This window comes from Taeniopygia guttata, chromosome 3 (genome assembly GCF_048771995.1).
Source record: "Taeniopygia guttata chromosome 3, bTaeGut7.mat, whole genome shotgun sequence".
Classification (NCBI taxonomy): domain Eukaryota; kingdom Metazoa; phylum Chordata; class Aves; order Passeriformes; family Estrildidae; genus Taeniopygia; species Taeniopygia guttata.
Window position 1 is genome coordinate 97,806,042 of NC_133027.1, and position 21,657 is coordinate 97,827,698.

At 38.3% G+C, this 21,657-nt stretch overlaps 1 protein-coding gene across 8 annotated transcripts in view; it reads left to right on the plus strand.

Annotated features, from left to right (window-relative positions):
* The window catches only part of ENAH (ENAH actin regulator), a 90,231-nt gene that overhangs the window by 48,147 nt on the left and 20,427 nt on the right, over window positions 1–21,657 (plus strand). For 7 of the 8 annotated variants that reach the window (XM_030268972.4, XM_030268975.4, XM_030268977.4 and 4 more), the window contains exon 4: window positions 9,168–9,252. In XM_030268972.4, the coding sequence (XP_030124832.1) occupies window positions 9,168–9,252 (85 nt within the window). Of the gene's footprint in view, window positions 1–9,167; window positions 9,253–12,722; window positions 12,838–21,657 lie in introns of those variants that run through there. The other variant, XM_030268976.4, reaches the window with a different exon arrangement.

Consider the following 21,657-nt stretch of genomic DNA (forward strand, 5'->3'; position numbering starts at 1 on the left):
GTGGCAGCAGGCGCAAATCAAAATGCGCCACAAGCTTATGGTGAGCAAGGGAAATAATTGTTCTTCCTGGGCTCCTGTCAGGCAAGGGCTCTGGTGGTTTAAGTTTAGCTGTCACCTGTGTCACAGACAGATAGCTGCTCTAGCTTCCACCAGGGTGAAATAAAACCAAACCTTAACATTGCCAGCATTGTTTCAGCAGATGAGCAGTTTTGTGCTGCTGCTTTTGAAAAAATTCCTAATAAGGCACACAGAATTGCTCTCTCAGCCACATATCACTTCCAGACAATGTTTAAAGATAAATGTTCATAATGTTTCTGTGTTAGAGTACTGTCAAAGTGTTCCTAAGTTTTATCAACTGGGAAGTTTGCCATTGTCTGATCTAGATATTAATTTTTCTGACCTCTATCAGTGTAAGAAGTAAAAAAGATGAAGTATCTTTCTGAACATGCTGCTTCAATAATGGAAATAACTGCTAAGTGGCTTGAAATGTAGAAACAAACTAATTGTGCTCCTTGCTCAAAGTTCAGTGAATTTTCTTTCTCTGTAGTTGGTATAATTTCCTAAAAGTGCACCTAGAAATAAGTCTTTGGCGTTAGGTTCCCCCCACACCCCCCACCCCACTGCCCCCAGCATCTCTGAAATAGATGAATATTTACTTAGACAGGTCACTGGCTCTGAGGCTCTAATATTAGCTCTTCATTTTAGGAAATGGATTGCAACTGCCTCTCTTTTATAAACAAATTACTTTTTCTGAAAAGGTGTTGAGAGGGCATGTGTCATACACTGATATATGATGATCAATACATTATATATGGTTAGTTTTGTTTCTTTCAATATATCTGCTTGAGTTTTAAAAATTTCTAACCCATGCTGTCCTTGTTGGTATTTTGATGATACTGCATCAAAAATCTGTAGTTGAAGTTGACAGCTTGCTGTGTTTCCTAGTGTATCCAAAATGGTATATAGAACCTCCAACTCCAATAAAAATAAAGAAATCCTACATAGATAGCTTCCCTTTTATTCTAGAATTACATCTAGTTAAGGTTAGATTCTTGCAGTATCCTTATTTTCTGCTGTGCTTTCTCATTTTGGCAATTTCTTTTATTAGCTTGCTTATTTTATGTTGTATTTTATTCATAAAAGGAAAGCAGTTTTAATGTTAGCTGAGCATACTATTCAGAAATTCATAAAGCTGTAGATGAATTTCAAATTTTATGCAAGGGTTCACAGAAATCTAAACGAATTCTGAGGGATATTAAAGATTAAGTTGTGTACATCCTTGTGGTTTGCAAGTCAGCTGTTGGGTATGGCTCTCTCGCTCTTTTTAAAATAAAATTAAATTATGGTCTCCTTCTCTTGCATATATTTGAAAAATGTCATTGATCTTTTAGTTGGCATCCTCAGCTGTTCTGCTGGCTGCTGGCAAAATTGGAGGTTGTTTAATTTAGGATCTCCCTCTAGTGGATCTGCTGGAATCAAGGCACCGCTGAGCTCACAGGGATGGGCTTTTTGTCCTTCTGATGAGTTCAGAATGCAGAGTAAAAATCTCTGAAGTTAAGAGTGAAGGCTTTGCTGCAAGTGGCATCTTTCTGCTAAAAAAACAGTGCAGGTTTGTCTCAAAGGACTTGGAAGCAATGGCTGCCTTATCAGTCAAACTGATAAAAATGCTCTGCAGATTTAGGATTTTATCCTTCCCCTGGGTTATAGGACTGATCAAATGAATGTGCTAACTTCTCAAATGGTTAAACTGTGTTTATTTAAATAAATGTCAAAGTGTTTTAGCTCCATTCTGGTTTGAATTATTTCGTTAGCAAACCCTATTTTCCTGCTGGCTAGTTGGGCAGCTTGTAGCCAACCTGCAAATCCAGAAGAGTAGGACAGCACAGGACTGCATTTTGTCCTGGAATTTTAAAGAATTAAACACTGCAGATTCCTGCCCCACACTGTTTCAGAAGTGCATTAAAAGTGAACCAAGGTTTTTTTCTGGCCCTCATTTTGGAAAATTTTGAAAGACTTGCTATTTGTTACATTAAAGAACTGTTTGGCATGGTCAAAAATGACACCTTTATTAAATGACAAGTGCATGTCATCAAGTTTAAGAGGTCAGATGAAGAGGATTTCTGGCTCTAAGGCTGTGTGCAGCATGTTCAGATATTCAGTAATTGTCTTGTCTGCAGATGACAGCTCACTGCAAAGGTTTTGCATTGCATTACAAAGGAAATTTTCATATCTGCATTAAGTAGGCTCATTGTTGCAATCATATGGCTCTGGAATGAGAGAAAAGCTTCAATGAAGGGAAATCAGACATCTGAGAATTCTCTGATGTGTGAGACAATGGATTATTTCTTTGAAGGAATAAGGTCACGTAAGGGAAGCTTGTGTTGGGAGGAACAAAGGAGTATCATGCTCAGTTTTGCTGCAGAAAGCACCTTCTAGGTCAGCTGGAATCGATGCTGCTTTGTGTGGCATCTGTCTTCAACCTCAGGAAAGCCTTGCTAAGAGAATAGGAAACCTAGTGTGGGTTTGTAGATGTGTAATCTGCATCAGGGGAGGTCCTCGGAGTTGTTTGTTGCAGAAGATGAAAGTGGCAGAAGAACTGAAGGAAGGTTGTCACAACAGTAAATATATCTGTTTTAATTATTTGTGATAGAATTACATAGATGTGAGATTTGTGATGCTTTTTGTGCTAATATGTAGCAGTTACATATTGGTTCTTGAAAAGATTTTGGAATGTTCCAGATATAAAGGCAAGGTCATAAAGGGCTCCATTGCATCTGTTCTAGTATTGCCTTAGATCACAGTTTAATTCATAGGAAAATGGGGAGGGAGAAAAAGAAACAGAGGGGGGTGTTTTGTTTCCAAGGTCTCATTATTTTATTCTTCTGACTTCGTAGGGGAAAAAGCCCCTGTGGTTCAAGTTTTTTGAATTGAGTTAGGTTGTCCAGTTATTAAATAAACAAATCTTTATTCACAGCTGTACATTAATGTGCAGTCCTTTCTGTTCCAGCAGAGATGATAATAAAATCCTTGCTGATAGGGGAATGCATTCAAATAATGGTTTGAATAATTTAAGATCTTTGGTAAATGCAAACTGAAATAAGACTTGGAGTTGCCTAATTGGAATATATAGAGAGACTACAGAAGACTGAAATGAGGAAAGTATATGTGGAGCTTGGAGGGTGCTTTTCTTTGTACTGTTTTGGTTCATTTCATGCTAAAACTTGTTTTGGGAGAAGAAAAATTCTACAGCAGTGAAGTAATGATGCTATACCTGTACTCTTAGCAAGCCTCTGGAACAGGCTGTCAGCACTCCCTGTCAGAACAGGAGTAACATGATGGTATTTTTATTACCTGTGTTGTCAAAAGTTGGATAATATCTCTGGTCTTGCTAGCAAGATTTTTCCCTTCTTTTTTAAATTTGGGATTGATGAAATAACTTTTGAGGTTGTTATTAGGTGTTTATAATAGCTAATACTGATTAGGTAATCCTGATTTATGTGCCAAAATGTTGACCCTACAGGAAGTTCTGCCTCTTCATGGTAACTGCACATAAGATTATTGAAAGCAGCATCAGTTTTAGTTGTGATGTTTGGAAGTGAAGGGAGGGTTGTTAACTTTTCAGAGTTATACAAACTTTTAAGGGTTGCCCATATGGTGTTTCTAAGTTGGTTTTTTTTTGGTTCTTCAGAATTAGTGGTTTATCATGTAAAAAATTTAAATTATAGGTGAACAATCTGAAGAATTTAATTAAAATCTGGTAGCTGGTCTAAAATGCATGGCAAATAAAAATAGAAGTACATTAATTTATGAATAAAGTTTTATTTAATGAACATAGAGGAATGTCAGCATATTTTACAGATGAAGGTTTATAGTGTTGTCTTTAAAAATATTATCAGTAGAAGTTGTAGATAGATTAAATCTGCCTTTTGGGAGCAGGGTGTTTTCATAAAAGTCATGAAGATAGTTGTGCAATATACCTTGGTTAGGCTCATTTCTGTAGTATTTACACCAGTAGTGACAGTCATCACCTATAACATTGCTATTTAAACAAATTTTGACACAGCTAAGGGTGGAGGGGGAGCTATAAATATCCCATAGTAGATGGTATTGATATATTTAACTTCAGTACTTTGTCCTTTAAGTTTGTGATGCTGTAGTTTCATTCAGCAGCTGTAGTTCCCTGCTGGTGAAGCTGTGTCCCCAAGCATGAAAGGATGGCAGAGGGACACTGGGAGCTGCTGAGGTCCCCCAGTGCACTGGTGCTGAGCCCAGCCTGGCTCCCAGGTTATCAGTGCCTGGTTTCCAAGGCACTGCTGGCACTGATAGGGGCTTCTGCTGGCACTGATAGGAGGCTTACCTCTACTTAAATTCATTAAAGTAATGAATACTTTTGTTGTTCTTGTTGCTTTTTATTGCCTTGATCAAGTTAAAAGAGCTTGTGGATTGAAGTGGAAAGTGTTTAGTTTCAAATTTGAAGTGATGAGTGAATTAACTCAGCTGAAGGTAGCTGTGAGTGAGGAAGTAGGTGTTGGAAGGAAAAGGAAGTCTTGGCTGGGAGATGATTCACCCAAACAGAAGTACTAGAGAATTTTGTCACTAGTTAATACCCTCATTTTTGGCCATCATGGTCTTGCATATAAACCCATAACACACGTCCAGGGCTCAAGGAGTGATGTGGTTTTGGTTCTGCTCAAGGCTGGTTAGCAAATCAACCCAGACTTTGTTCTGGCATGGCCTAGAGCAGGACAGGCTGTGAATGGGGGAAGAGCTGGAGACACATCAAAGAGGGACACCATAGCTGTTGTTCTTATTGCTTCCTGCACAGATCTCTGAAAAGCCTGCTTTCCATTCCTTCAGAAAACCTTTAACCATTTAGTAAAACACACTTTTTTTTAGTAAGTTCTTCTATACCCTAACAAAATACATCTTTTTGCCTGTAGCTTTGAACTCTTGCCTGGGGTGTGGGCTTTGCTTAGTAGGAGCATTCAAACTATCCTTAAAGAAAATATTTTCTAAAGATTATAATTCTGGTTCACTTATATTTATATCATATATATGTATAAATAAATTTGCTGTCCACTTTCAGTCTTTGAAAAGACTTCTAAAAGACAAGTCACACTTTGATTTGGATATCAGACTGTATGATTGGAACACTGCTTAGTTTTGGCACTAACTTACAGAGAGGGGAAGGGGTGGAATTTCTTAGTTACTGAGTTGTTTATATAAACTTTTTCTCTGGGGAGAAAATGGAGATTTTCACCTCAAACTAAAATTCTTACGTGGGATAGTTGACCAGCTCTAGTAGATTTATTAAATAATTAGGGCTTGTCTTTTACTGATGTACTCTGAAGCACAGTAATTGCAGGCGTGAGAAGTTTTCTGTGTGTTTTTGCCTTTTTGAATTAGGGCATGTGAGGTTCTGAGAAAGCTTTCACATGATCTGGCTGCCACTGGTCCCCCCAAACCCCATTTTGTCCATCCTTGTGTTATCAGCTCCCATGTAAGCCTGTCCAGCCAAATGCAAACACACACTATAGCTGGGTGTAAAACTTGCAGGACATGTGTTGTGCCAATCTCGAACAGCTGAAGCTTGGGGTTTTTTAGGGCTCTAGGAATGTGATATTTTCAATATCAGCCAGTGTCAACACTGATAACATACAATGCAGCTGGTATGAAAAGAAGTGGGGTAGGGTGTGGTGTGACACTCCAGAACAGACGAGGTAACTGAAGGAGTGAAGCAACAGAGGAACAAAAGGCACTGAGGGAGGACAAACCATGTGTTTCTTTCCCCAGCTTGCCAGTTATGCTTCCATAGGGTTGTGCAACTCAAATTGGTTTGGCTTTTGAATAGAGATTCTAGGTAACCAGTTGATTAAGGCTAAAAAAATTAAGGAGTTTGATAAACTGTAACCCTGGTTGTGGTTTAAAAGGGTGATGTTGGGGATGCTTGATTTGGTTCAAGCAGTCCCCAGCAGTCTGATGTTGATGTTCTGATGTTGATGTCACCGTAATTGTCTGTGTGACTGCGTAAAGAACCAGGTCTGGCTGTCATCTAGCTGGTGGAAATGCTTAATGCAGGCTTTAGATTACCAGTCCATCTCTCACCACTCAGCTGCCTCAACTGTCATAGAGGAAGGGTGATGCAAAGGTGAGAATAAGCTGAAAAACAGAAAGCACTGAAACTGAAATGGCTGCTGAACAAATTAGTATGAAATTATATCCTCTGTCTGTCAGAATGTGCTGCAGAGTGTACCATCTGTGCTTTTTTAGAAAAGGAGAGATGTTAGGTTTTCTTTAAAACTCAGAATGAATAGACCATTCAGCCTCATCTCTCACTTGGCTTATATTGGCTTCTGAAGATAAAGTGATCCTTTAGGAGTATCAGAGTTGTTTTCCAGGCAGTATCTGAATATTTCTCGTGGGGGTTGATGTTTCTGAGGTATCTTAAAGTGTTCAAAATCTTCTGAGAGAGGTTTTTATTAGCTAGTTCCTGTTTATTTAATATGCCACCTGTCCTGCTACCCAGTCAGCTGTATTTTAGCAATAAAGTGGTAGTCTTGGCTTGCTGTAATAAACCTTCTAGGATCAAACATACTTTTCCACCTGGCATGTACCTTTAACTTTCTAATGTTCATTAGCAGGGTGCTGCAGAGGCAAATTTCATGAGAAAACTGGACGGATCACTTGGGAGCTGAACTTTCCTTTCTTGAAAGCCTTTGGTATCCTGAGGTTGCATTTCCTTAAGACAAAAATGTATAAGAAGTGCTGGAACCACCAGGTTAATTGCCAGCAGTTGATTTTCTTCTGTCTCCTGTGTGCCTGTCTATGGAAGAAACCCATCACTGGAGCAGGCTGGTCAAACTAGCGGGCTTGCTCATGTTTGCCCTGTGCAGGATTGATGAATAATGTGGTTTCCTGAAGTGCAGTGCTCTGGAGCAGAGATTGAGGCTACAAGAACAGGTTTTCTCATAGCTAGGTGTGTTGGAATAGCCAGTGCAGATGAAGCTTGGTGTTTACTTTCTGGAGGTGCTGGCTAAGGAAGGACTAAGGTAGAAAGGTTGGAGAGTGGTGGTCTGCATCCAGCCACTGCAGCATGGTAATAGCTTCTTCAACAAAACCTGTTAAATACTCTTAAAGATTAAATTGGTGAAAGCTGGAACTTTTCATTTCTACTGCATTTTTAGTACAAAATAGTTCTGGTTGGTATATGGACAAATTGTGACATTTTCTTTTTATTTCTGTTATTTGTTATTAATTTTCAGGTCGGTGTGTTTCATTCTGAGGAACAGGATGGGGATTTCATCACATATCTGATACTTAATGTGTTGCTTGCAGCTTGCAGCTCAAGCTGTGAGCCTTGACTTACTGCTGGGCATGGCAAGCAGCAGTGCTGGTGTTTATAGCACCTTTAACTGCTGCTGGATTGTGGACTTGTGAAAGTCCATGAAAGGCTGCAGCCTGGTGCAGGCAGCAAATAGCCCAGCTGCCTGGGAGCTGCAGTCATGGCTTAATGGGTATTGAAGCTTTCCACCTGTCACACAGGGGAGAGGAGAGGCACACACGTCCTTGTGTGTCTTAGGGAAGTTCTAAAGCAGAAAAGTTTTCCAGATGAGCCATGTGGCAGATGTTTCTACTTAATGATCATTTAACTGCAATGATAAATCAATAATTAAATTTTTGGTATTTAAAATACTATAGGTTTTATACCTGGAGGTGTCTCTTGGAGATATTTCAAGCAAAAATAGTGCATCCCAAGCAACATCAAGCCATTCGGTATAAGGGCCTAATGCTTGCTGAAAGAGTAGCTAAGGAAGACACCACCTCTGTTGTACACTGCCTGCTTTCATCCTCTACAATTAAGTCCCATTACTTTTTGTAATTGTAGGGTACTTAGCTAGTGTACACGTTTATAATTTTCACTATTAAATATCACAATGGACACAATACTGTGGCATTCTGAGGGAATGAACATTTTTGTAGAGTTTTTAAGCAAGGTACTGGTTTGCTGTGTCTCAAGCAAATTGCCTGTCCTTGATGTGTCAGTGTATCACACATGATCTTTTTATGTGTTTGGGTGACTTTGACAAATTCAGATGGGAAAAAATTTTGTGTTTTGATATTTGAGATGGGAAAGATCTCATTACGATTCCATAACTCAAACTAGTTTGGTGGAGTATCAGTTGGAAATCACTGCTTTACTTTTGGATGTTTTCAAAACTTGATGTTTTAATTTATTTTAATTCTTGTTTCTTATAAATTCCATAATATTGAGCATAGCTGTAGTCTAAATAATTTCCTGGATTACTACCTGACAGCAGCAATGCATTCATGGTCTCCTGTATTCCATTCCACACTTTGTCATTCTTCACTTGTTTTTACACAGTTTTGTCCTGTAAATACATTTGTGATTAAAATGGCAAAGCTTTTTTTGTTTCTAGAATACTGATCTCACATAGACAATTATTTGGAAGTTGTATGATTCAGAATTTCCCATCAATAAAGACTGAAGATGATTTTGCATGACGTTTCCTTTTGCATCTCCTGTGCTTAGCAGAATTCACAGCTTGGATATCTGTTACATGCCCCCATTCCTTTGGACACAATAGTTATCTATGCAAAAAAGGTTTTTGATCCAAGTTGATGACCTGAAATCTGAGTAAATTTTGGTGTGCCCTGTAGAAACATGCTTTATTTTCCTTCTCTCAATGTGGTGGTATGGTTCTGATGGTTTTTCTCCTGTTCTTCTGTTTTTTTCTTTTTTTCCCTTTTTCTCCCCCTTTTCCAGTGTTTTATTTAGGTGAGTGTTTTAATTTTTTGAGCCTTTTCTGCTCCTCCAAGAGTATTTGTTTATTATTTTAAGAAAAAATCAGACATGGAGTGCTTTTCAAAGCTTTTGGCAAATTCCATCATATAGAAAGTTTGTTTTGCATTTCTGTGAGACCTTTCCATCTATGTGAAATAAATTCATTCTGCAGATGTGTGAGGTAGCATTGTACATGCGTGAGGTTGCAGTTTTTATTTGCTGCATTATGCTGATGAGCTTGTTTGGCTTAAAAAGCAGAAGTGAGCAGTTCTTAACATGTTGTGTGATGGCTGGCCTTTTTTGTGCTTTTTTTTTGCATAATAAAAATTCAAACCATTAATTTGTGATCTGTCTTTGCTCTTAGGTCCTACATTGCCTCGACAAAATTCACAGCTTCCCTCTCAAGTACAAAATGGTCCATCACAAGAAGAAATGGAAATCCAGAGAAGGTATGGTATTAAAAGTGTTGAACTGAACAGCTGTTCAGTTCAAGGAAGTGATAACTCCTAATGAGGAGAAAATAAATGTCAAAGGCTTCGGATTGCTCTCCTCCATGAGGGCAGCATTTGTATGTGCGCAGTTTTCATTAGTGCCACTCTGTAAAAACTTTGTTGCTGGATCCCTTGTTCATGCTCTCCACCCATTCAAACAATGCAATTGGAATTGGCATGCCAGGAGAGAGTTGAAGATCAGAGGGGAAGCCTTGGGAGATTTCACAGTTGTCATTTTCAGCCAGGCTAATTAATTTTCCAGTGACTGTTGTGCATTCTGTTTTTGACACTGAAAAAAGCAGCAAGCGAGGAAGGAAGTTTTAGAAGGAAAGAACTGAGTCATCATGAATGACAGGGTTTTTGTCCTGAATGTGGATGTACTAGATCAGAACATTCTATTGGAAATCTTGTTTGCCTTTACACTGTATTTTTTAGCAAAAAGACCTTAATTTTCTGCTTTTAGTATATAAACTGATGGAGCCTTTAGCAGTTTGGTTTTCAGCTGGAGCAGTGCTGGTTATACCTGTGCTGCCCTCAGTGACTGGTCTGTGTTCCCCTGACCAGTTCCTCCAAGCTAAGCTGTTCCATTCAATTTCTATCCCTGTGGGATATTTTTTCAGACCCATAGCATTTTGAACATAAGGAATTTTTTTCCCATTCCTTATATGTGGTTGCCATATTCCCACTTCTGTTTCGAGGCAATGTGGGATGGTGCTGTGGGGTGAGTGTCTGGCTTATGGGTGTATGACATGGCAAAGGCTTGTAGGACAGTGCTGTCACACTGGGCTAAATGAAAGCAGTAAGACCTTGGGCTGTCCCAAGCACACTGCCTGTGGTGCAATCCTGGATTATTTTACCATCAAAATACTCCCAGGAGATTAGCTGTTCCCTTCCTGAAGAGATGCTGGGAGCGATTTTGGTCACATGCAGGACAGATACAGGGAACAGGAGCCTTGAATAAATGGGAGGTGGTTCAGACGGATGGTGTAAATGCACATAATAGCTTTTTGTGGTGGCTGGAAGAATGCTTAAACATGTTGGGTCTAATTAGCACTGAAGTTTTTTCTGTTTTGCTATTCAGCATTTAGTGTGTATATGAAAAGGTGAGCAGAACCAGCTTGCCAATTTAGGAATAATTCATTTGATAAACAAGCTATATAAGATGAACAAAGGGTTGACATCAAAATTGGCATCATACTTGTCTGTCTCTTTTCTTCTGTGTCTTCTTAAATCTGAGCAGGAATCACTTTATCTGACAGTTACCTTGTTTAAAAACAAATAGCAAGAACCTCATTACAAATTTGTCTGTTTGATGTGTTTATGTGCAAGTTTGCTGTCATGATAAAAGTATTCTATGTCACTTCTTTTGACAGACTTTTAAAAAGCCTTTTTTCTTTTGAATTTTTTTTTCTGTCCTACATTAGTGGCTTTTAGTATTGCTATTTGCTGTCTGTTCCTTTATAAAGCTGCATTATCTGAAATTTATAATGCTGAAATACTTTTGAGAGAAGCATTGTAAAGTGGCATCTCCTCAGAAAAAAGTGCTGCCCTATATTAAGAGCTCTGAAAGTCTCTTGAAATTTTGGGTATGTGAAGGACATCCTATCAAATGGCATTCTTATGACTTGGCTTTTTTGATCAGTGTGCTCGACTTGTTTCCATTTAATGCAATGTCCTCTTTGAAGTCTGGGTTTGTTTTGTTTTTCCCTGAAACAAGGATGGAGCACTGGAATGAGTGTTTACTCATGCTGCTAGACAGATTGTCTGTGGAAGGACTATTGCTGTTGTGTCATTAAGCTTAACAAGAACATGTAATTTTGTTAAAACATTTCACAAATGCCTCTTCAGTGTCATTACTCCTGTAACTATGTGGTTATAATAAAGTTCAATTAACTCTAAGCTAGAACTTCTCTTCTGTAGTAACTATCTTGCAGCTTTCAGACTCTAAGAACAAGAGTTACTACCATAATGTAGAGAGTAGTAAATAGTTGGGAAGAAAAGGTTTAGTATATATTACTTTTAACATATCTCCAAGTGACATTTCCAATCTCAGTAAAGGGTAAAAGCAGTGTGGGCAGACTTGAATCCTGTGGGGAGCAGTAAGACTACAGGGAATGCAAGAAATGGGAATAAATGTTACTGCGTGGGAAGGAACATGGGGTTTGTGATGGATCAGGAGAAAGGCTTTGCCAAGTCTGTGGCTTGTGGAATGTGTGTCTGTTGGGTGGGGGTTTTCTTTAAAGTGTGGCTTGATAATAGTTGTCTTTGAGTTCTGCTCTCCTATCCCTTCTCTTAGGTGTGCCTGGATTTAGTAGTGTGTAACTGACTCCTGTATTAAGTGCAGGAAAATGTTTTTTAAATTATTCTAAGCTGGAGAAAAATATCTGCTTGCATGAAAATTAAAGAGACCCTGTGGAGGTCTAGTGTAACCCTCTGCTCAGAGAAGGACTAATTTCAAAGTTAAATTATGTGGCTTGGAGCTTCAGGGTTTTCCTAGGCAGAAATAGAAACATTTCTTCAGAAGTATTTTGCCAAAGGACTGACCAGTGAAGAGTGGCATAATAAAGAGAGTTCTTCAATGGGTCTGATGTTTTCATTTGCTTTCATAACCAGTGTTCAGGAATCTTGGGAAAATTGGGAATTGAAGAGTGAAATTAGTTCATTGCCAGCAGAAGTACATTATTTTGGTTCAGAGACTTTTCTCTATTTTAGAAAGGATTTAGATGCCCTTACATTTTAGGTAAAACTACTTTGTTTAATTTGCTGCAGAGCTTTGTACTTGAATATTTGTTTTGCTTACTGGACATTGATACAATTTCTAAGGCTGCTAGGACCAGATGTGCCATCTGAAACGCTGAGGTTTTTATGAGGCCAAGATTACACATAAGGTATAATGAAGTAATTTTTTTCTGGTGAATTAGTAACTATGTTACTGTCTTTTAAGAAACCTTAACACATGGTGGATGCTTTCCCTCTCAGGGAGTACTTGAAGCTAGCTGTAATTTTCCTTAATTTGCACTCGCTTCAGTGCAGTAATAGCAAGCTTTAAAACACTCCAACTTCCATTTTTGATCCTCAAAACTGAAGGGATATTTTATTCTGTGGGTTGTTTTTCATTTTGTGAGAATGGTGGCCAGGCAGTGTTTATAAATTCCACTGATGGATAATGGGCCAGCTTCAGCTGACATACATATTTGTTAATAACTGTAGGGTTGCCTAATGCCAAAGACCATTTTAAAATACAAGATTAGTTCATGGCGTGCCTGTGTGTGCTACTCTTGCATGTAAATTTACCTTCTCTCCCAGCCGTGGTAAATACATTGTCAGGAATATGAGTCACTGAGTTGGTATCTAATATGACACTTGGGAATTTAATGAGTTAATGTTTATAAATAACTTCAAAATGGTCCCTGCTTCATAAATAAAGAGACCAGAAGCTCCAGGAACAGAGGAACTGTACAGATAGTAAGGAATGATGAGGGTGTACAAACCCCCTACTGTCCTTCAGGGACGGCATGGACCAAAACTCGACCGAATTCTTTCGTAAGTACTTGAAAACATTACAAGTTTGTAAAATGCAACAGCAGAATATAAGGAGGCATTATAATTATTAAATACTTTATTTGTTTGTTGGTTTAGTTTGGTTTGTGATGATACTGTTGAAGAAAGCACAGGGTGTGTGCCTGTGCTAGAGTTTAGTGTTGATATGGTGTGACTTTTGTAACATCTTGTGGAAGGATTCTTAGTTGTAGTGCAAGTTCAGAGGCTTTCAAATGTTTCTTATTTGATGAAGTTTCTTATTTACTAAGAGACTTGAAGGCAAGATTTTTATTTTACAGATTGAAACAAATTTTTCTGAATTTGGTTAATCTTATTTTTTAACTACAGTAAAAAATCCACAACCCTTGTAAATTAGTAATCATTACATACTCCTGAGCTGTTTTGAAAACATATGTAGAAATGCTAAGAGAAAAAATCCTGCAATTCAGTATCAGTGTAGCTATTGTAGTCTAAAGGAATAAAAGTTTGCCCATGGCTGTGTGTCCCTGGTAGCCTTGTTTCTACTGATTTCCCACAGCCTGTAAATTTTCCCTAGTTAGTGGCCAGATGCACAGCTTCCAGTTTTCCTTTGCTTCTGAAATCATGCCATTTATCCAACAGCTTCTTTCAAGGAAGTAGGATTTCTTTGAAAGGCATATGGATTGATTAAATCATAACTGAGCACACAGCTCTAATCTGAGATACACATGAATATGATGGAGTTGTTGGCTTTTTTGTTTAGGGTTTGAGAGGTCAGTAGAATCCACTCATATGATTGTATTGTTTGCAGCAGTGCATGGACATGGTTTAGGTGGATTCAAAAGGGACTTTCCCCCCCACCGCCCCTTTTTTTTTTAAATTCTATTTTTGTCTGTGTCCTTTTCTTTCCATTTGTAGTAAAGTTTTCAGAGATTTACCTGGCTTTATGGGTGGCTATAATAGGTGCTGTGTGGTTACAGCATAATTGTAGATGCTGCTAACATTGATCTATTCAGAAGACTGAGAAGACCACTCTTGCATTAAGTATTCTGATGACATCAGTAGAATTGCTTTGAAATCTTTCAGTTCTGTGGGCTTTTTTTCTGTTTAATGCAGAGCATGAAATTGGAGTTGAAAGTTGTTCTACATTTTCCAGATTTTTGGTTATTGTGGTTCCCTTTTTTGAAATTGTGTTCCAGTTGTACTCTCTGGAATACACTACTGAGAGGGAGTTGCCAATGAAAGCAGGTTTTTCTACTGCTGAGATTCTTTTTTAAAATTCCATGAGTACAGGTGTCTTTCTGTGATCTAGCTTCTGCCAGGAAAGCTCATGCTCTGTTAGTTTGAGATAATGTATTGGAAAGATGGAAATGAGGACAATTAGGCTTAATGAGGTTTGATCCAAGAGCATTAATAGATCACTTAGTCTGTTAGAATTCCTCTGTCCAATACATTTCAGGTTTCTAGTTGTCTCTTCATGTCTTTATCAAAGTGGCTGGCTACTAATCTTTGTTTGACTGATAAAACCTAGTTCTTGTTACTTCCAGCTAATACATTTTTAGCTTATAACATAAAAACTTCTTCTTAAGCCTTAAATCCCTTTTGATCGAGGAAGTTAAAGCCTGTTAGTTGGACTTTGGTAACAGATAAAACATTGGACAGTAAACTGGACTCAGACAGTATTTTCTTTGCAAAAGCAGAAAGGCTGTTCCTGGGCTTTGGTACAGCACTTGACAGATACCAAGAGGGAATTTTCAGTTAATGTGGAAGAGAGGAGGATTGCTGTGGAAGTGTGAGGAGCACAAGAAAAGGCATCAGTGCACCAATGGGACCTGTAGCAATCAAATTTATTTTGGTGTTTTGCAGAACAAAGAAAATCCTTGTTGTTGATGTGAGTTGAGATATGTGAGAATGAAGGAGAACAGGAGGAGTTGGATGATATTGCAGATTTTGATGATCAGAATAGAATAAGAGTTCATAGTAGGTGTCCTGTTTTTAGAGGGGAAAACCAGCAACCTGTAGACCACATTAGTGTACAGGGAAAAATCAAATGGACGTTGGAAGTGTTACATGCAATGGTGACTGATCAAGGGAAAGCCACCTGAACACTGGAAATAGCTGTAAGGACCTAGATTTGTGCAGTGTTTCAAAATCATGGTACATCTAGTTAATTACATGCCATTATAATTTCACCTTGTGTAAAGTGCTTGATACAAGCCATAATTTGAACCAGTCTCACTTCTCACTGCTGCTGAAAGAACCAAAGGTCCAGAGCACAATTCAAAGTGGCAGTAATTGTCAGTTCCAGAGCATATACATAAAGTCACTTCAAAACCTCTGGCCTTTAGCAGTCAGACTTGGCAGATCTTCTGAGTCCCTGTGTCTTGCTCACTGTACTCAGCTGACTAAGTCTTGTCTGGGTTTTTCTGACACCAGGTGCATTATGCTCAGGTAGGAACTGTCCTGGCTGTCAAGCACTTGACAGAAAATAAAGCTGACTTGGTAAGAGTTTCAGAGCAGGAGTTTAGCTTAGATAATGCAAAGTGAAGTTTATGTAGCTGAGATTGCTTAGGAAGATGCAAAGAGGTTAAATATTGATCACTTCTGCTGAGCTTCTGTTATTAGTGCATCCTGTACTTTTTATTTATGAACATTCTCGGTCTCTGTGGAGGCTGCATGTGTTTGATGTCCATACAGATTGCAAATTTCCAAGACGTGGATGTATTTTTCTCTTTGTACATGAATTATGAAATTTGGGGGGTGGTGTGTGTTCATTCCATGGTACATAATGTGTAGGCACTGAGATACTGTAAATATTCAGTAGGTTTGCGTGACCATACAGGAGAGTGAGCTCTGTGGTAAATGCTGAATTTTGGAGTGGTGAATAAATATTTAATATTAAAGATGGAAGCGCAAGTTTAATCCTGGTACTCCATTTTGATTACTCAGATAAATTCTTGCAAATTTGAAGGGCCATAACAAACATACTTTCCTGAACTTGTGCAGAAGATGATCAGAGGATAAAACTATTAAAAATCAAGTTAGGAGTGAAGTTCAAAATCACATGTCAAAGCACTTTTTACAAAAATGTTAATAGTTTGAACATGGATCAAGTGTCTGTATGTACTTCTGTGGATGTCCAGAGAGTGCATGCAGTTCCTGGTGATCACAAGGTAACTGCTCTTGTGGAGAGGACAACGTGCTTCAGATGGAGCTGAGGTCAGCCTGCATCTGGTGCTGCTGCCTGTGGCTGAGGCAGACTTTGTGTAGCCTGTCTGCAGCCAGCTGCTCTGTTTGCTGCAGTGACTCAGCGCTGGGAGGAGGAGAACCATCATATGAGAAGTATTCTAGTAAGCAGTGACTGCTGGATTAGATAATGTTATCTGTGCCCACATGCTGGGGCTAACAGCATTTGAGAATAAAACTCAAAACATTGCTGGCTTGTTTGTTGCTCTTCAGTTGGAGGCAGGGTTAGAGGAGCTCGGGGCAACCCCAAAAGGATGGGTACACTGAGGCTCCAGGTTGAACAACTCAGTTGGTTTGGATTGATGAGCCCAGCTTTAATCATAGCTAATGTGATACATATGCTTTTAGAACTTAAGCATAGTAGTTATTCCTAGTTTTCTTGTCTTTAAAACTTAAAAAAACAAACCCAGTGAAGCACAGAAAGAAAGATACATACACTGTTGAGTACTTTCTTAGAACTTTCTTTCTTACGCTGAATGTCTTAGTGGTAACTTTCTGAACAATAAGCGCAGAATATTCCTGCAATATTTGAAGCCAGCAATAGTCTGGCAACCTTCATGCTGCCTTCTGGGTGTCATCCTTATGTCTCTCTTCTGACACACTTTGTCATTTTAGAAAAAGTAACAGCACAAGCAAGAAACTATTTTTCAAAAAAAGCCAAAAAACCACCATGTGAAACACAGAAAATCTCCCCTCAGTTGTATTTTTTAAAAGTCCACGTTGTTTTTTAATAACTCAAGTGATGTTTTTGGTGTCTTCTTTGAATGCACATACCAAAGTTATTTTTTCTCCCTCATTTGCCTTGTTTTTGTATTTAAGCAGACAAAACAGGGATAGTATTCATATTGATCTTTGAGTGATTTGATGCCCTGTTTTGACACGCAGTTTCTCTGCCAAGAAGGAATGAAATACGAAATTGCTGTGTTCATAAATGACAACTAACAGCTGTCAAATGTTATGAATTATCTGCCTGCAGCTGACCTCTTCATTCAATGCAGCAATTACTTCAGTCAGGTCTGTTCCTCAAGATATTTTGTTTTCTGCAGGCTTTGTCTTGGATCTTTGTTTTCTACAGTGAGTTTTAAAATTAAATACTTCAAACAAGTTTCTGTTCATCTTGGAATGTCAGCTCAGTGCCTCCTGAATTTGGATGTGATACAAAGATGCCTTTGTACTGTTCATGGAAATACCTCTGTTTTTAATGTATCTGGCTTTGTGACAAGAAGCCTTCCAGGTTCGTGGCTGAACTCTTGTTATTCAGGTTGATATATGGGCTCCTCAGTGCAGTTTCCTATCATCTTTTTAGGAAAAAATGTAATGGCTTGATCTCACAGCCAAGAGCAAAGCAAGCTAGTGTTAGAATCCTGAAGATTTATGTGAATGTACAGCACAGCTTCACTTGAGGAAGCAAGGTGACCTGCCAGAGCAGGCAGCTCTTTGCTTTTGCCAACTGTTTCAGCTCTGGATTTGTTACTCATAGGTTTTTTTTGTCTTGGTGCCGTTGTGACAGAAGCTCTGGGTTTTGTCACAATTGGAGTTTCTTCAAGTTTCAGGATGTCCTTACTCTGGTGGAAGGAGTCTTTCCACAAATACAGTAGCTCTGCTGCAGGTGACAAAGATATGGAGGCTTAGATGTGAAAAGTGTCCCAGGAAAGGACAGATTGTGTCTGGCTATTAAGTCTGCTCTGAAATAGAATATTGCTTTACCAGTAAACACTGAAGTTTCTTAGTCTAGGTGAGATCTTTGTCTTTTCTGTATGGTAATGGCCATATTTTAAGAGAATTAACTGAGGGCTCCATTCTTTTAATTGACTATGTTGAGGTCTTCAGCAAAAAGCCCAGAGGATCTCCCAGTCATTCACCTTCAGGGACAGAAGTTAAAAAACCCATCTGTTTCCTTCCCCCCTCCCCAATACAGATCAAAAAATAATGGATAGTATTAATTTGAGATAGCTTCCCAGTTACCCATCACTCACACTGGGTTTTGAATGAAACTTGCTAAATGGAAAGTGATCTCAGTGTGCATGTGGTGTTGGCTCATTTCATATAATAACAGGAGCTGAGACAGCAGGACTGCTTAATTGTTATTCCTTTTTATGATCAACAGCGAGCCAGGAAGGTTTTGTGTGTACCTGGGTAAGTAAATTAACTGCAATTCTGTTTTGCAGTTGTCATGTAGGAGAAATTCTAAACACTGTCACCATCACAGAATGTGAGGAGATTTTTTTCAGCAGGGATGCAACAGTGTGTGCTTAATTCTGCTTGTTGCATTTTTTTTTTCTGCATGTGTTATTTCAAGAATGTAGTCATGCTCCTGCTGCTTCATTGCCCAAAGAACTGCAGGATCAATGCTCATATTAGGTCACAAGTTAGTATTGTAAATATGATTCTTTCTTTATCCTCACACAGTATCTCCTTAACTGAACAAAAGTATAAGGGCAAGAGGGGAAATAATTTTAAAAGCTGGTGCAATGTTAAAGTAAACTAATTTTAAAACGGCACCACCAAAAAAATAGCCAAGAGCCTCCCCCAAAACACTCCAAAGTGAAGTTTCCCAAAATGCTTTTGACATGCAGCTAATTAAAATCCACAAAGAAAGTGTCATGAATAGTCACTGTGATAAAGCTAGCAGCTATTCTGAGATTCTGAAGTTGACTCTGAATCTAAACATGAGTAACAGTACCTTGTGTGTGACTGACATGTACAGTTTTACAGCAGGCTCAGCTATTTCATGTAAATTAGCTCTTAGATTTAATAAGTCACACTTCTAAAATAGTTCGAGTTGTCTTTGCATAACAAGCATTTCACTACGAGACAGCTTTCTGGGGCATTTTGAGTACCTCTAGCTTCTTCAAAAGTTGTCCTGGTGGCCAAATGTGCTTTTTAAGACTGAAGGATTTTCAGGTATTGCTTTTACAGGGTTCTTGGACTACCAGTCTTGGCATTCAGATGTACTTTAATTGATGTGTGATGACTCTCCTTAATCTACTAATACTTTTACCTAATAGAATTTTGATCTCTGACAAAATCTAAAAATAAATATTTTCTCTCTAATGCTAGCTAAACAAAACCAGAGGGATTTAATGCAATTTTTTTTGAATAATGAAATGGAGTTTTTGTCTTTTTTCGCTGCAACTCTAACACTTGCTAAGATCTAGTGTGTAGTTTATGGAATTCTTCCTGCTTATTAGGTTGTGTTAAAGCAACTTGGTTGCACTACTGACATACTGATCTTCTGACCTGTGCACCTTTTGGTTTGCTTTTCAAAAGGTTTATTAAAATTGTTAAAATGACAGTAGAAAATTAGTGAGTTGTGAGGTGTGGGTAATTTAGTTGGGGATTTTTTTTTTGGTTGCTTGTTGTTTTGGCTTCTTCTTTGTTGACAAAGGGATGCTTCAATGACATGTTATGAGAAATTATTCTTGGCAATGGTATATTTAATCTCATATGTATAAGATATGCTTGCAAGGTATTTTGCTGCCCTCTTTTGGTAGAGCATTTGCATTGTAACTAAAGTGCTTCACTTTAGTTACAAAAAAAAATCTGAGTTTATTCCTTTTATTTTTTGAAGAAATGGAAAATGGGGATTCTTTTACAAAACAAACAAACAAAACAAAACCCAAAAAAGCCCACTGCATTACTTAATATTTACTAAATAATGAGTACTTTGTTATTCAGGTCCTGTGTGGATATAAATGGTTATTTCACTGTCTTTCATCTGCATCTTATTTAGCCAATAGAATTTGATAGTGTTCATTGCCAATTTAAATAATTTTTGCTTCAGAATTAGTTTAAACACCTAGATGCATTTTGTTGTGACACAAACCCTTCTGGGCCAGGCTGAACACCTGGAATGCTTCTCTCTGCTGCTCTCCCATCCTCTGCCATCCCTTGGTTCAACAGCTTCTGCATGATGGAATTTCTGTTACCTAAATTATTTCCCATGGTTGTTGGTTTGGGTTTTTTTTTCCTGTGGGCTTTTTCCTGCTCTTTTTTTGAATCACTCTGGCAAGGAGTTCTATTGCTCATCTGCCTGATGTGCAGGGGTGCTCTTTTCTTTTGAGCTTTGCTCTCATTATTTGCATCAACTCTTTCCTCCCAGCTGTTGTGAAGGGGCGTCCCCATCATTCAGGCTTTCATACAGCTCCAGTTGTCTTTCTCAGAGTTGCAGCTTTCTAAATTATTATTAAATGGAAGGTGTTGGGTGCATTTGGTAACAGTTTTCTGCTGCTCTTTGAGTCTTTTCAGTTCTGCTGTTCCCCCTGTTTTGAGGTGGGAGCAGGGATGCAGGGATTGTGAGGCAGGATGATGCTATTTCTGCACTGCTCCATAATCCTTTCTTCATGTATAGCATCTGGTTGAGGTTTTTGAACAGGACACATCAATGAATGGATGTTGTTGTAGAACTGCCTGTTGTAACCCTAATATCTCACTCCTGGGTCCATAGGCAACCCCAAGTCCAGCACTTTGTAAATTAATTTAGCAAGTATTTCCCTCTATCTACCCTGCTTCACTTCAATTGAGTTTTATTTCCCAATTTTATTCCCATGTTAGTTGGAATTAGAAGATCCATCAGTAATTCTTCATAATCAGCCATCATCCTTGCTACCCTAAATAACTAAATATTATTAAGGAGCTTTATGACGAGCACCTCGCTGTTTCCTTTCCAGGTTTCTTATGGAAATATGAAGTGGCAGAGCTCTTGGTATGGCTTATTGCAAAACAGCCTTGGCAATGCTGCCCTTGTGTGAGGAGTGACCTATATTGAGCTTCTATTTCTGTAAAGAAATGAAGAACTTAAGCAAAAGAAATTTTCTGGCAGTTGCCTGATGTGTTGTTAAACCCAGGGAATTGATACCTTCCAGTATTATAAACTAAATATAACATGAAATGTTTATGGTCTCAAATGCCATATCTACATTTTAGGTTTAGGATGAACAGAGTGTACATTTCTAGGTAGAATATGCTCATTTCTGGTAAATGAATGCAAAAGAATGACGAAAATAAACAAAAGCTGCTTTGGAGTCTGTCAGTGTTGTCTTCCGCTCTGAACAGTCTTTTAGATAGAAACATGTGCATCCACCTTTATGAAAAAAAAAAAAATAAAAAGAACTTTAGCATGACCAAGCTGAAGTTAGCCTTGATGCAAACCTCTTTTCTCTAATAATAGGTTTTATCAGAGGGAAAAAAAAGAGCACATAGTAAAATTAGTTTTGTACAGAGCAGGTAAAAATGTAATGTTAAAAATACTTTTAATACCTCTTGGAGCTTAAATTTCTGTGGTTTGTATTATATTCTCTTAACATTTATAGAACTCATGTATTGGTTCCAAACATGTATGGGTCACTCATCAGACTTTTTAGTGGACTTCAGAGGCTAAAAATCAGTCATTTAACAAGGTGGGTTGCAGCTCTGGTTTCATAGTGACTGCTCTTACAGCTTTGTTTTATGGCTGAGGGAAGAAATGGTAAAGGAGCAGAACTGGATTTTGCTTCTGATGGATAGTGAGTTAAGTAGTGAAAAAAGTCCTTTTGTTGTGCGTAACTGGAACTTATTTGGTTATAGAAATTAGGAAATTTCAATTCTTTTTTTGTTTGT